The 14,268-nt window shown below is 44.0% G+C and overlaps 1 protein-coding gene across 19 annotated transcripts in view; it reads left to right on the forward strand.

Moving 5' to 3' along the window:
* Positions 1-287: 287 nt before the first annotated feature.
* Positions 288-14,268, forward strand: part of SEC31A (SEC31 homolog A, COPII coat complex component) — a 42,944-nt gene continuing 28,963 nt past the window's right edge. For 17 of the 19 annotated variants that reach the window (XM_065689277.1, XM_065689304.1, XM_065689320.1 and 14 more), the window contains exons 1-12: positions 288-326; positions 896-978; positions 1,499-1,622; positions 4,400-4,598; positions 5,899-5,994; positions 7,374-7,514; positions 8,798-8,940; positions 9,759-9,858; positions 11,121-11,282; positions 11,474-11,626; positions 12,317-12,553; positions 13,134-13,208. In XM_065689277.1, coding sequence (XP_065545349.1) covers positions 900-978; positions 1,499-1,622; positions 4,400-4,598; positions 5,899-5,994; positions 7,374-7,514; positions 8,798-8,940; positions 9,759-9,858; positions 11,121-11,282; positions 11,474-11,626; positions 12,317-12,553; positions 13,134-13,208 — 1,509 coding nt within the window. In that variant the 5' untranslated portion in view covers positions 288-326; positions 896-899. Of the gene's footprint in view, positions 327-445; positions 552-895; positions 979-1,498; positions 1,623-4,399; positions 4,599-5,898; positions 5,995-7,373; positions 7,515-8,797; positions 8,941-9,758; positions 9,859-11,120; positions 11,283-11,473; positions 11,627-12,316; positions 12,554-13,133; positions 13,209-14,268 lie in introns of those variants that run through there. The other 2 variants (XM_065689294.1, XM_065689286.1) reach the window with 2 other exon arrangements.

Raw genomic sequence — 14,268 nt, forward strand, 5'->3', positions numbered from 1 at the left:
GCTTTCCGCCAGCTCCTCTACACGCGAGCGAGGCGGCCGCCCCTAACGCCTGTCTCCCTCTTTCCCAGGGCTGATCGCCGCTCCTGCCCCCAGACACCCGGAGGAGAGCCCGAGGAAGGCGGCGGCTGCACTCCCAACGCTATCCCCGCCCCGACCGCCGCACTCGCTTCCCGCGTAAGGGGAAGGTGGAGTCCCGCTCGCCGCCGCCGCCCGGAAGGCGCGGGGCGCGCCCGGAAACCGGTGGCGGGCTAGAGGCGGTGCCGCGGCTGCCACGTTGGAGCGGGCCGGGGCCGGGGCCGGTGAGGGTGAGCGCCGGGGCCGTGGAGGTGAGGGGGGAGCCCGTGTTTTCCACCTTTTTCGCTTCTGTTCCTGTCAGGAAACGGCGCGCCGGCGCGCGCTGGCCGCGCGCGGTGCTTCCGTGGCGAGGGGGAGCCCTTGAATGTTGGAGTAAGACCCAGAAATGAGACGGTGGAGACTGCTAAACCGTTTTTCTTCCTCAGATCAGGCTGGCTGCTGAGGGTGTTCGGCAGCAGGGGTTTTCTGGAGGACGGGTAGGTTTTATGGGTTAAGGCTGAAAGCTGCTGTAGGGTGCCCCGTGTGTGTGTTGATGCTGCTAGAAGAGGGTTTTTCGGAGCAGTAGAAGCTTTGCCCGGGTTTTCCTGTGTTATAGTCTGTTCAGCAGCCATCGGTTTCCTCTGTGTGTCCATTGGGAATTATTGCTCCCCTTCTCCCTGAGCGTCTTCTGGAGAGGATGGATTTGGTGTCTGTGGGATATCCTTAGGAGAATGAGCACCCTGGCAGCTTCTGCCGTGTCTTAATGCAGCTGCTGAATCTGTGGCACTGCAGTCTCCCCATGCTCCATTTAAGCGTTATCTTTGTTCTCTTTACTTTTCAGTGAAATGAAGCTGAAGGAAATTGATCGTACTGCCATGCAGGCATGGAGTCCTGCACAGCAGCACCCCATTTACCTGGCCACAGGTGAGTTTCTGGGAAGCATGTGCTAGTAGGCTACATGTGGGGGCTGCCATGAAGCAGTCGTGATTCAAAGTTATAAGAGTTATTTTGTGTCCTAAAGACTGGAAGAGGGTATATGGTGCAGTGCCTTTAGTGGAGTTATCCAGTTGTGTCATGCATGAAAGCATGTTTTGCGTTCTGCAAGTGACAGCAAGCATGCTCTTCCATCTGCCAGAGTAAGGTGACAGCAATCTTAATTGCTAGTTGTCACTTGCTGATTGTTTGTAACTGATCGTTTTCTGTGCGTGTCAGGGAGGGAGAGGCACTTGCCCAAAGCTTTTCCTGTTCCTATTGGTGAAGAAACCCGCAAAGGGGGAACCGTGGGGAGGACAGTTACGTAGAGCTACGTCTAACAGACAGAAACCTGATCCCATCCCAGAGTCTTTGTGCAAGCATTATGTTTTTATGCTTCTACTTACGTTGCTTTTACAGTGACTCTTCTGTGTGTTGTGGCTTTCTCACTGCTAAGGACACTTCTTTGCAGGTACATCAGCTCAGCAGCTGGATGCAACCTTCAGTACAAGTGCATCTCTAGAAATCTTTGAGTTGGACTTAGCAGACCCTTCACTGGATATGAAGTCCTGTGCCACCTTCTCCTCCTCTCACAGGTCAGCAGTGGGGTTGTAGGGGAAGAGTAATGGCTGTGGAACTGTTACGCTTGGTGCATGTGGAAAGGCCACGTCATGAGGTTTATCTGCAGTTGTTAAAAAGAGGAGCAGAAATTCAGTGCTGAGGTGTGGAGGCATGTGAGTTCTGTTGATATGGAGCAGTGAGCTTGGCCTCTGAGGAGTTGCAAACAGCTCATGGTCTGAAATAAGCCTAAACAATCTGACGCTGGTAGGTTTGGACATGTATGCAGACTGTTTATTTTGGGGAGCCTCTGGGATTCTCTAGAGAACAGAAGGAAATGTGAAGTTAAGAAAACGCAGTCACAACTTTTCACACTGCCCCGTCCTGTTTGTGTTTTAGGTTTTTCAGGGAGATTCCTGTAAACGGACTCATGTTGTGTGTGTAGTATCATACCTTTCCCCACAGCTGGGAAGCCAAGTTCTTGACTGCAACTGGCCTTAGCTCTTAATTCCTTACTGTGCACTCGTCCAAAGAAATACTAGTGTCACAGAGTCTAATTCCACCTCCCCAGCACTTGTAGCTGCTCTGGCGCCTGGTCCAGTGGGTGCTGCTGGTTTTGTGTGAGCTGAAACAAGGTTGCTGCAAATGCAGGATGCTTCTGTGGGTAGAGAAGCAGGTGAAAATTTTCATTGCTTTTGGTTTGGGTCCATGACTTTCTCATACTAGTTACAGTGTCAGCGTAACCACTGTTTCACCTGGTGACCTGAAACAACGTGACTGGAGGTGCAGACAGTTGCAGCATTTTGCCGTTATGTTCAAGTGAGAATTTGACACTTCTTTAGAAGCAATTACCATCTCCTCCATCTCTGACAAGAATAGAAATTAATTAGACGTGAGCCTTCATTTCTTGTTCTAAAGCTGTAACTTCCAGACCTAAGGGCCTACAACTGTTTCCTAAAGTTCTGGACGAAATGCAGTTTGCTGGGTTTCTAGAGTTTTGCCTATAAAAACTCGGGAGTGGTTGAAATTGTGTGTCTTTGCACTCAATAAGATCGTGACCCTATGTAGTTTTGCTCTCTGATTTGGCTAAATAACGGTTGTGGTAGCTTTTGCAGGAGGAAGAACAAGGCATTGAGCTGCTGGCTTTGTGCCATGTCAGTTTTTGCCTTTTTTCCCCCCTTTTTCCCTGTGTTTGTATGCATTTTAGTACATGGAGCTTCTGCGAAACAGCCACAGTCTACATTTAATGCCGTGCACTATGGGCAAAGCTGATGTTAACGCATCCAACTTGCTGAGAGCAGGGGAAGGTGTTTGATCTTTTTGATTCTAAATTTCCTTGTTCTACCTCATTTTAGCTGAGTGCATTTTTCCACCCTCAGCATGTGACATTTGCTTAGAGGATTCCAAAACCTACTCCTTATACCCAGGATGCAGTGCTCCTTTGCAAGTATTTCCCTTGGAGAGCAACACAAAAGTTTGACTTTGCCCCAGAAAATACATTACAAAGGAGGTCAATTTATTTATTTGTTTAAATTAAAGATGACAAGAAGTATCCCAATTAGCTTTATTTTAGTTTGCAGTGAATGAAAATGTCCAGATGATTAAACCCACAAAAGATAAATCCTGCAACAAGCTTTGTTGCTTGTTCTCCGAGGAAAGTAAGGTGTAATACTAGTGCTCGGACAGCCCTGTTGCTCATAACCTTACTTAGTTTGGTGCAGAAGGATAAAATTGTACTCGGGGAAAGGGTCTGTCTGGTATCACAGAACAATTTCTGTTTGTAACGTTGTTTGGTGAACCCCCACTGTCAGGTGAACACTGCACTAGGGAGACTAAGCACTTGGTTGTTACGGTATTTGTCACCCAGCATGTGCTTTTTGTCTAGCTTTCTGAAGTGTGCATTTTATCATGCTGAAGTTACTGTCATTTAAAGAAATTACTTGAAAGTTGTCCAGAGATAACAAAAGGAATTAATAATTGCACAGTGAATGCTGAAGTAACTCCTTGCCACCTTCCACTCTGTGTTGTTTTGCTTTGTGCTTGCCTAAGAGCTGATATGTGACAGTGTGTCATTTTACATAGAAGTAGTTCATCCTTTGCATGGCTGAATATACAGGAATGCTGTTTTCTTATGCAGTAAATTCATTTTGTTGAAGGAAATGTGGGTACTTGCAGCTGGACACAGTGGTGTGAAAATAATTATTAATTTCTGGAAGTATGTTTAATTCCTCTTGATTTAGCCTGGAAAATAGACTGTGGTCCAAGAGACAGGTGTGTCTCATGCAAATAAGCTACTTGCTCAGCTTTCAGTACAGCAGATGAAACATACATCCAGGAGCACAGATATGGAAAAGGATTAGCAATGTTTATAGTTTCACCTTTTTCCTCTCTTTGTGAGAGTTGCTCACAAATAGCAGAGGTTTACATCCAGGGATTTTGGTGGGCTTATAGTCCTTACTTTTATTACCCCTATTGTTTTGCAAAGCTGAGCTCAAAATCACAGTACAGTTGTGAGCACTTACTTGCTTTTGCAGCCAGGAGATGAAAGGAGTTTTATCAGTTACTGGGTTATTGGTTGTGCATGTTGTGACCCTGTATTTTGATAACAAGCAGAATTGGGACATGTGGCCTTTCTGATAGAAGGTGTTGAAAGTACAGGGACTCTTCTTTAAGAAGAAATGCCTGTAGTGCTTTGACGTGTCTGTCTGTTAGTAACAGCCTGGACGTTTTAGCTGGTGAGCAAAATGGGGTGCATCAGCATATGTGAAGCTGGTGGTGGGTAGTTGTAGACTGTGGGGACTTCTGTGTCTTACAGGTACCACAAGCTGATCTGGGGGCCGCATAACATGACCTCAGGTGAGACGGTCTCTGGAGTCCTGATTGCCGGGGGTGAAAATGGAAATGTCATTCTGTATGACCCAGCCAAAATCATAGCTGGAGATGCTGAAGTAATAATTGCCCAGAAAGACAAGCACACAGGCCCAGTAAGAGCGCTTGATGTCAACATGTTCCAGGTTGGTTTTCTGCTGTTCTTTATCGTGTACCATTATAGATGGGTGACCTGTCTTAACTTGTAACCTCAAATATTTTTCTCCTTTTCCCCTTTCCCGAAAAGCATGAACTGAATTTGGTGTTTGAGCGTCTGTATTTAGTAGGTAAAACCTGTCCTGTTACTGGTGTTTCGGAATGGGAAATGAAAGAGTTTAAGGTGTCTGGTTCATTCCTTCACCTTGTCAATTTACACTGTCAATTTAGTGGGTCTTAGCTCAGCCCATGTGTAAAGTATGGGTGGGTTTATGTGGTGTTTTTAGCAGATCTCTATTTCTTCTTTCTTTTTTTTTTTTGTTTTCTTCTATCTGCCAATATTGCTCTTATCACATGGGAAGTATTTACATGAACTCATGTTTCTGGTGACATTGGATTTTTCTGGCTCTCCTTTAGAGCTTAGGTAGGCCCATCTTCAAGACCTCTAAGTATTGTTACTTGTAAAGAGGAGACAGACCAGGAAAGATGGCGCTGTATCCTCTTTAGCAGAAGAGCTCTCAAAACTGACAAGCTTTCCTCCAACACTAATGAGCACTTGTTTACTTCTAGATACATTGGGTTGTTTTTTCCTTATCTTTACCAGCTGTGCAAGAATTCAGTTTAATTTGTTTCCTAAATAGCACTTCCGTCCCTGCACACTTGCTTTCAGCAAGGCCACCCTGGGTTCAGTAAGTCCTCTGAATCAATTCCTTTCCCTTTCTGCCTGTTGCAAAGTCAGGACTCCCTCGGGATTTGATCGAAGGTCTCTCAGTGCCCTTTGGCTGATGTCACCCCGCCTCGACTTTTGCATCCCAGATGCAGGATTGCTCTGGATGATTGCACTCACTATTGGAGAGTGCTGTCCACTGCTGGAGGCACAAATGCTACACTCCTTCCAGCCTGACCCGCATGTTATGATCTGCTCAGAGTAAATCTGTGTGGTGCTCTCTGATAGCTGCAGCACTGTTTCCTCATCTGCCCCCTCCCTGAAGTGTCACTGCTTTCCACTTACATATCAGTGTTTGCCATGCAGTACAAGGAGCACTCCACAGAACAGGAATTTTGGTCATGGCATGCCAGTCTAGTGCAGTGTGGGGATTTTATTTATTCACCTTTACCTGCAGTCTCAGACTTGCTTTTTTTCAGAGTTTATGCTCTGTGAGCCAAAGGCTGTATCCTGAGCCAACAGGAGAAATTGGCACAATCCTGAGGATCTGATGCCTCCTAGCAGCTAAGACTGTGAAAGCTGATGCAGAAAATAATCTTAACATCTATTAATGTGTCTTACAGACTAATCTGGTGGCCTCTGGTGCTAATGAGTCTGAAATTTATATCTGGGACTTGAACAATTTTGCCACACCAATGACACCAGGAGTGAAGACACAGGTACCAGATTTGCATTTGTTAAATACTGCAGAGCAGACTGATAGAAAATATGCATGTCACTTAAGTTGAGAGCTCTTTGAAACCTACAGTTTTAAAGCTGTCTCAGGTAGGGGGGTGCTTTCTGAAGTCTAACTTGGGTAGCAGTTAATTATAGTTGGCCATGAGCTACATTTCTGGCTATGTTATATACTGACCTTAAGGAGTGGTACAACAGGTATCTCCTGTTCCTGCATTTTGTTCTCCAGTGGCTTTCCTGAAGGCCAACAAAAATAGGCCTTCTATTGGTATTTAAATTTTGTAATGTGCTTGTTAAACTGTGGGTCTTGAGATATTTGTCTCCATGTGACATGCCTGTGACTCAAAGCATGTTTCACTGCGTGCATGAATCTGAAGGTCATGAAGGTTCAGACTAAAGAAAATTGAAGACAAAAAACAGCTACTGAGAAGTCAGAAGATGAGGCAGTAGGTTTAGCAGGGAGTGCTTTATTGCTATACTTAAGGGACAGTGTTCAGCCTGTGTCTCTTAATAGAAGATCTAAGGGAAACAATAGTCTTTTGTAGTTTTTGTCTTCTGAAGGTGGGGATGGAACAGGAGTGCATTGTTTCAATGCATGTATGTTTCTGTAGCTGTTAAAAAATTGCATAAGCAGTTTGTGGTTACTGGAAGATGGATTTATTACTGCATGATAATTTGGAGACAACAAAGTGTGGAAATGGGATGAGATGTAATCTTCAGTTTAAAGATTTTTACTTTAAACTCTGTGGGTTTGGATACTTCGTTTAGTCTGAATCATTTATTACTCTGTGGGCATTTTGGAGGATGCTCACCTGAGTTAAACATCCCTGTATAGGATTTTTTTATGTCTTATAGTGATTTTTTAGGCTTGGAAATCTTTTAGTCCATATGTGTAATGACAGCTGGAAATAATAGTGCAACAAGGGCTGGGTTAACATTGCTTTTCATTCTTGGAGTAAAAATAAGCAGTTGGGGGAAGAGTAACAAAAATAAATATAATTGCTTGGAGGGATTTTGTGGGCTTTTTTTAAGTCAAATCCTAATACAAGGCAAAAGGACAGTTCATGTACCTGGGTATACTTCCATGGAGTAATTTGCTGGTCTTTAAGGTAGTTGTGGTTAGTCTTCTTTAAATGACTTATGTATCACATTGTAAAGCCAAAAATGCAGATATTAGTGAAATACTAGCAGCTGATAGTTTGGGGTTTTCTACCCTACATTGTGTGCACATAGAAAACTAGAACACATGCAGTACCTGGGATGAGTCTCCCTGCACATTTGTCATTTAGCAAGTCCTGAAAATAACAGGCTTTGAGTCTTGGATTTGAAAAGGTTGTGAAAGGCTGTTCTGTGTGTGCAACAGCCTCTTGAGGACATCAGCTGCATTGCCTGGAACAGGCAAGTCCAGCACATCCTGGCATCTGCCAGCCCTAGTGGCCGAGCTACTGTGTGGGATCTCAGGAAGAACGAACCCATCATCAAAGTCAGTGACCACAGTAACCGGGTGAGTTGGCTCTTGCGCAGCTTCATGGGTGCTTCTTGTGAGGTGTGGCATGTGGGGACAGGTTATAGCATCCCTTGTTTCATTACCTAAAGATACTGGTGCCTGGCACAGTTTTATACAACCTAATAAATATCTAATGCTTTCTCTTAAAAGGTTATGGATATGCAGGTGTTTTGTCATCAATTTAAACAAAAATAGGCAGATGCAGATAGAAGCAAGGCACTCTGATTTCCTATTAGAGCAGTAATTTAGTTTGGAGAATGCCATTACCGATCTGGTAGGGGCTACCACAGAAAGGTTTTTATTCAGCTAGTCAGAAATGACATGTTTTGTGTGCTGGAGAGATGAGGTTGCAGCCGATGTGCTCTGGGTGAGCACATATACTTGCGCAGAGCAGGTAATGTCATGACTTAGTGCTTGGGCAGAGAGGGCTTACTCCTTAGTTTCACTGGTGGGATGAGCACAAAAGGGCTGAGCCCTAGCAGGACACCGATGGGGCTGGGGCCTGTGCTTCTGCTGGTCTAGACCTGGAAATGAAAGTAGGCTGCAGCTGAGCTTGGAGAGGGCATGGTCTGTGACCACAGAGGAGTGTTGCCATTGAGTGGATCACAAGGGACTGCCCTGTCTCATGTAGTTACAACCACCGTGCATGCTCCTCAGGCAGTGTAAATGTAAAAAAGATCCTGGCAAACTTGTGGAGAGTGACGTATCTCTGTATAATCCTGTATGTTTTAAATGGAATATTGCTGTAACAAACTTGGAAGATGTAGCGAGAGTTCAAAATGGAATTTACAAATGGATGCTCCTGAAGTAGCTGCTTGGTCACTGCACTAGTACTCTGATAAGCTCTGTAACTCTCAATGTTTTCTGTATTTGTTGCCTAACATAACAGTAGTACAGTAGATTGTCTTAATCTATGATTGTATTCTAGTGATACAATATGTGCCTGACAATGACCTCTGCCTAGTGATGGCTTTTATTATAAAAATATTAGAGGAAAAGGTTTGTACAGAAGGCTGCATGGTTTTCTTACATTGAAACATCGGACTGTGTACAAGAAAGCACAAAGTCTTATTTGAGAGGACCTTTGGAAACTAACTGCAAATCTCCTCGCCCGTGAAAACACAGAGAGTATCATAAGCTACATGCAATCAGAAGCAATGCCCAGCAACAGCTGCAAATTTCTTTGTTTTACCATTCATGTAGACATATTTAGGCTATTTGTCTTTTGTTCTTTAGTGCTACTTAGTTATTTTATGCTGTGGCACAATGTTGTCCCTCAGATGCACTGCTCAGGCCTGGCATGGCACCCTGATGTTGCTACCCAGATGGTTTTGGCTTCAGAGGATGACAGGATGCCTGTGATTCAAATGTGGGACCTAAGATTTGCCTCCTCACCACTTCGTGTTCTAGAAAGCCATTCAAGGTAATGAGGCTTACGTGGCCTGCTGCTTCTCAGTGTTTGGTGACTGCGTACCAGTTTGTATATCTCACTTCTTTCCCAGTCCCCTGGGAAGACTCAGTTGGAGGCAGTGATTCCAGCAGTGGCGGTGTTACATGCTTGCTTGCTGACTACCCAGTCCTATGTCCTGAAAGGCTTGCCTTTCAGGGACCTTCTGGTTTATTTAGGGAACAGGTCCCAGAGTAGAAAAACCACCATCCTGCTGAGATACTGAAGTTGCTAGTTTGTTTCTAAATGCCTTAAATTTGGGTACAAGTAAATATTTTGTTCAATCCTTGTCCCTCCTCAATTGCTAGGGAAACTTTCTTTATTGCCCCAAACCACACTTGGTTTAAGGAGAGAGAGCAGCAAGAGGTCTGTGTTGCAGCTTCTAAAACTGCTGCCAGTGGTTCTGCTGACTTGAGTCTTCTGCTAATAAAAAGAAGCTGAAAAACTTTGTACTCACCTACCTTAACTATGGGTTTACACACTGTATGTTAATGATACTGCAGGCAAACAAGCCCTTTTCTTACATTGGTGTCCAGGTTCTCCTGCATGACTGCTGCAATTTAATTTTCACATGCAGTGGCTGCACCGTTATACCTCTTCATGCAGAAAATAGAAAGCATCTATTTCAATAAATAAACTGCTGATAATGTTGAAAAACTTCATTTGTAAAAGGAAGGAGTGGGGAGGGTATTTTGAAGTGAAATGCTCAGTTAATGTAGAAACTTAAGTTATAAATACACTTTATCGTCATTCTGTGCTTACATTAAACTTTTTGGTTGTGACTTTTCACACAGGGGTATACTGGCCATTGCTTGGAGTATGGCAGATTCAGAGCTGCTGCTTAGCTGTGGGAAGGATGCTAAAATTCTCTGCTCCAATCCTAACACAGGAGAGGTATTGTACACACACCATTTAAAAGTATCTTTGTTCAGAGGTGGCACAATAGCATACGCAAAAGCAGTGCTGGTGTGCTTGCATTCCTAGGAATGATGCTTCCGTGGGATGTTTCTCCATATCCTCTGTACCTGTGTTTAGTATATGTGCCTTCTGAGCTTATCCTGGTGGTGCAGGATTCCTTCCTAGTATTCCAGTATTACGTATTTTGTCCTTACTGCTTCTCTCCTAAGTAGTAAGGTCCCTGCTCATTATAAGGGATAGAAATGGCCCCACTTACACTAAGTATTTGCTTCATACTCTTTCAGTTTGGGCCTGATGTGGCTGTTTTCCTGTTGCAATTGCCTTTTTCCTTCTGTAACTTTAATCCAGACTAGAGGGATTTTGTACTACAATTGTGGCAGATCAGTGAAAGCCACTTCAGTGTGTTCCCACCCTGCCCTTTTGTGCCTGGGATACCTTTCAGGACGATTACAGATCCTTTTTTCAGACAACTTTAGTGTTTGCCCCTTGAGGGCTTTGGGCACACTGGAGGGCTTCTTTTCTGCAGTGGGCAATAATCCTAGGCAACAGAATATGAAGTGCTTTAAAATTCAAACATAGGCACAAAAGTGAAAAAGCTGTGGGGTGGTAAATGAGTTATCTGATGGTAAATAGCTCTGCTATTGGGAAAGCTTTACAAGTGGATGAATCATGCTGCATATTTTGGTTAAAACTCAGTTTCCTGGGACACAGCAGGACAGTTAGCGTTTTGCTCCATTTCCTAGTTTATGATTAAATGCCTGCTGCAGTGGTGGGCTTGTTTGTTCCAGGGCAGCAGAGGCTGTCTGCCCAGAGTGCAAGTTTTAACATTTCCTATTTCCCACAAAAACAGACTTATTTTGGAGCCTGGACATGTCTCTATGTAGTGTGTAGAGATACGCAGATTAGCTCTGAATTAGCTAGCATGAATATCAGCAGCAGCTTGCAGCGTGTAGTGGGACAACACAGACATACCCTGCCTGCATATTTTGTCCTGTGTGGATTAAGCAGAAGATTTAATGGGAGGAGAAGAAGGAAATTAAGTAGTGGTATGTTACAATCTCCTGTTTGGGGGTTGTCGGGGATTGTCAGGGCTTGCCCACTGTTAGTGTGTACAGTGATGTGGAGACTGTTGGGAGCAAGAAGAGCAGACCAGTCTTGGGGCAGGCAGCAGAATTGTTGCTTTTGGACATGGTGCTTCATAAAAGCCCTGATTTGTTGGACTTCTTTTTGCTGCTCAGGTGCTGTATGAGTTGCCTACAAACACACAATGGTGCTTTGATATCCAGTGGTGTCCTAGGAACCCTGCTATCTTGTCTGCGGCTTCTTTTGATGGACGGATCAGCATTTACTCCATCATGGGAGGCAGCACTGATGGCTTGAGACAGAAGCAAGTTGACCAGGTATTGAAATACGTTCAGCTAAGAATATGGACTAAAAGAGTAGGGAACAAACCATGGGCCTGTGGGAAGTGTTTACATGAGCTTGCAGGAGCACCAATCTGGTGCAAATGAATGCTTATGTTTATTTTTACTGGAGATGCGTCACTTGTCACACACGCACCCTTTCCCTCCACCCTGTTTTGTTATTGAAGCTTTCATTGTCATTTGGGAACCTCGATCCATTTGGTACGGGACAGCCCCTCCCACCCTTGCAGCTTCCCCAGCAGACGGCCCCAAAAAGTGTTGTTCTGCCCCTGAAGAAGCCACCCAAATGGATCCGGTGTCCTGTGGGAGCATCATTTTCGGTAAGCAGGAGACAAGGCTGGGCATGGTTGGTCAGGCAAGAAGGGAAATAATAGTGGCACCTGCAAAACACTTTAGGAAGAGGGGAGTTCAAAACTGTGCTCCACCTTGGGAGAAATTCCCGAGTTAGTCATTGTGGGGGGATGGGCTTCTGGCAGCTTCCAGATGGGGCCCTTGGGACAGCAAGCCAGCAAAAGCCTGACAAAAATGCTTGGGGAAAAACAAAGTTGTGTGTGTTGCCAATAGGCATTTGTTTCTTTCTGTTCTGGAATTAGGACTTTGCTTTTATTTATGTGCAATGCTTGCTTTGGAGTTAACAAACATATGTTGAGAGGGGAGAATGGGCCCAAACTGAGCAACTATCTTGTGGTTTTCCAAGAGCTAGCTGTTAAGTCTTTTTTGTGGCTAGACTTTTTGCCTCGCTGACTGTCATTTATTGGACTGGCTTGTGTAAACTGAGTTATAGAATGAACTAATGGTATAAGCCCCTTCTGAGGTTTTTTTTTCTTCTGTTGATTTTACTTCTCTCCAAATGATGACACAACTTACTGCCCATCTCTAAGTAGGTTTTTAAATGGTGAACAGTTGAGCATATACTTAATCATACAGTGGTTAGGGTTGCAAAGGATCTTGAGATCATCTAGTTCCAAACCTCCTATATTTTACATACTGCGTGTGTGCCTCAATTCCAGTTTGGAGGCAAGCTGGTTACGTTTGAGAATGCCAAGACTCAGCAGCAGCAGCCAGGCGTTGAGCAGCCGCAGCGTCACCATGTCTATGTGAGCCAGGTTGTTACAGAGAAGGAGTTCCTGGCCCGCTCGAACCAGCTGCAGGAGGCTGTGCAATGTGAAGGCTTTGTCAACTACTGTCAGAAGAAAATAGATATGGCCCAAGCTGACTTTGAGAAGAACGTGTGGGCCTTCTTAAAGGTAAGAGGTTCAGGAGTTCGCCACTGGAAAGCCAGTGGAGAAGTGGTTCCTTTTGCACAACACATCTTTTAGCAGAAGAGATGATGGGATCCGGAAGTGTAGGCTGTGGGAATAGTGCTCATGAACCCTGTCACTGGAAGTGGCCCACCAGAGGAGAAAGGGTCCTTAGGATATTCATGGGGTTCATGAGAAATCATTGCAGAAGCCAAGGTGTGGGGGAAAGTATCCTGTGGTTTTTGACATCCCCCATCATTACTTCTTTTTACAGTGAGCTGGTGAGAAGGGGTAAAGCTTTGGGACATTCTTAGATGTGCTTTTCACTGCTCACTATGAACATTTAGAGGTTTCGAAGTGAAGCAGATAAAGCAGACTGTTCACCTGCAATAACCAGATTGAAGCCTTGCCTACCTGATTGGGTGACAAAGTCACTGTAGGCCTTTTCAGTTCTCTCTATTACACTGTCTCCACTGTCATTAGCTCTCACTGGGTAATTTGTGCCAGTCAAGTAATTAGAGCCAGTGAGGGAGGAAATGGAAAAATTGTCAATTGCAATATAATCTTTAACTTTTGGTTTTTAAAGGTGAATTTTGAAGAAGATTCACGTGTTAAATACCTTGAGCTTTTGGGATACAGGAAAGATGATCTGAGGAAGAAGGTAAGTGTGCCTGGAAGCTGTGCATGTGTTAAATGCTTTACTGATGGATATATCCACGGAGTACAGCCTAAAATATTGATTTGTGGTTGAAGTACTCATTTACTTGAGACTGGAATAGCAATTACCAGTATATCCACAGGCTATTCAATATAATAAACTTTCATACAACATCATTTTCAGTGTGTTTCCCAGCAGATGGTAGTTGTCAGTGCTGCAGCTCTCCTAATAGCCATAATACAACTGTTATCTGTGGTGCTGAAGCTTCTGTTTGAGCATGGCTGGTTTGAATAGTTCTGTAATTTAAGGAATTTCTTTGTTCCTTAGGACGCTAGACATTTTCCTCTGTTCTTTAAACTTTGTCTGGATAAGCCACTCACTTGTGACTAACTTCAGAATTCCTACAGCAAGCAGTTTGCTTGATTGGGGTTTTCTTATTAGCTATGTCATCTTGCAATGTGGATGTCTAATGAAAATTTCAAAGCAGGCAACAGACTTCAGAGGCATGTCTGCATTTGTCTGTCCAATGTTGATCTGAAATTCTTACCCATCAAGAACCTTTGATACTTGCTGGTTCAAGATATTCATGTAATTTTGCTATGTGTCATCTTTCTACTGTAGCATCATCAAATCTGATCTGGGTTTAGCCTTTCTGGTTGAAGAACACGTTAGCAGCCTTCAGGGTTTCATTAACTACCTTGGAGAACTTAAAATAGTCTTTTTTATGTGTGGGACACCATTCATTTTTAGGAAAAAAAAAAAATCAAACATTTGGAAAGGCAAAGTTTGGATTACCAGGAAGCAATTTGCACATCTTAAGTACAGAGCTTTCTTCCAAGCTGGAGGAAGATTCTTATCTCAGTGTTACAGGGGGGATACCTGCTGTGCACTTTGGGTCTTTGTTGCTTTCTGTGCTGTACCTAGGAACTGTCTAGTATTTTTTCAGTTCTGATTCAGTGGATTTGAATGTTTGAAAGGAAAACTTCAGCTTAATACAATGAAAATGAGTCAAAGGCTGACTTCATAGAAATGTTTTTATGCTTATGCATTAAATGGCCTCCAG

The sequence above is a fragment of the Lathamus discolor genome, chromosome 1, assembly GCF_037157495.1.
Source record: "Lathamus discolor isolate bLatDis1 chromosome 1, bLatDis1.hap1, whole genome shotgun sequence".
NCBI lineage: Eukaryota > Metazoa > Chordata > Aves > Psittaciformes > Psittacidae > Lathamus > Lathamus discolor.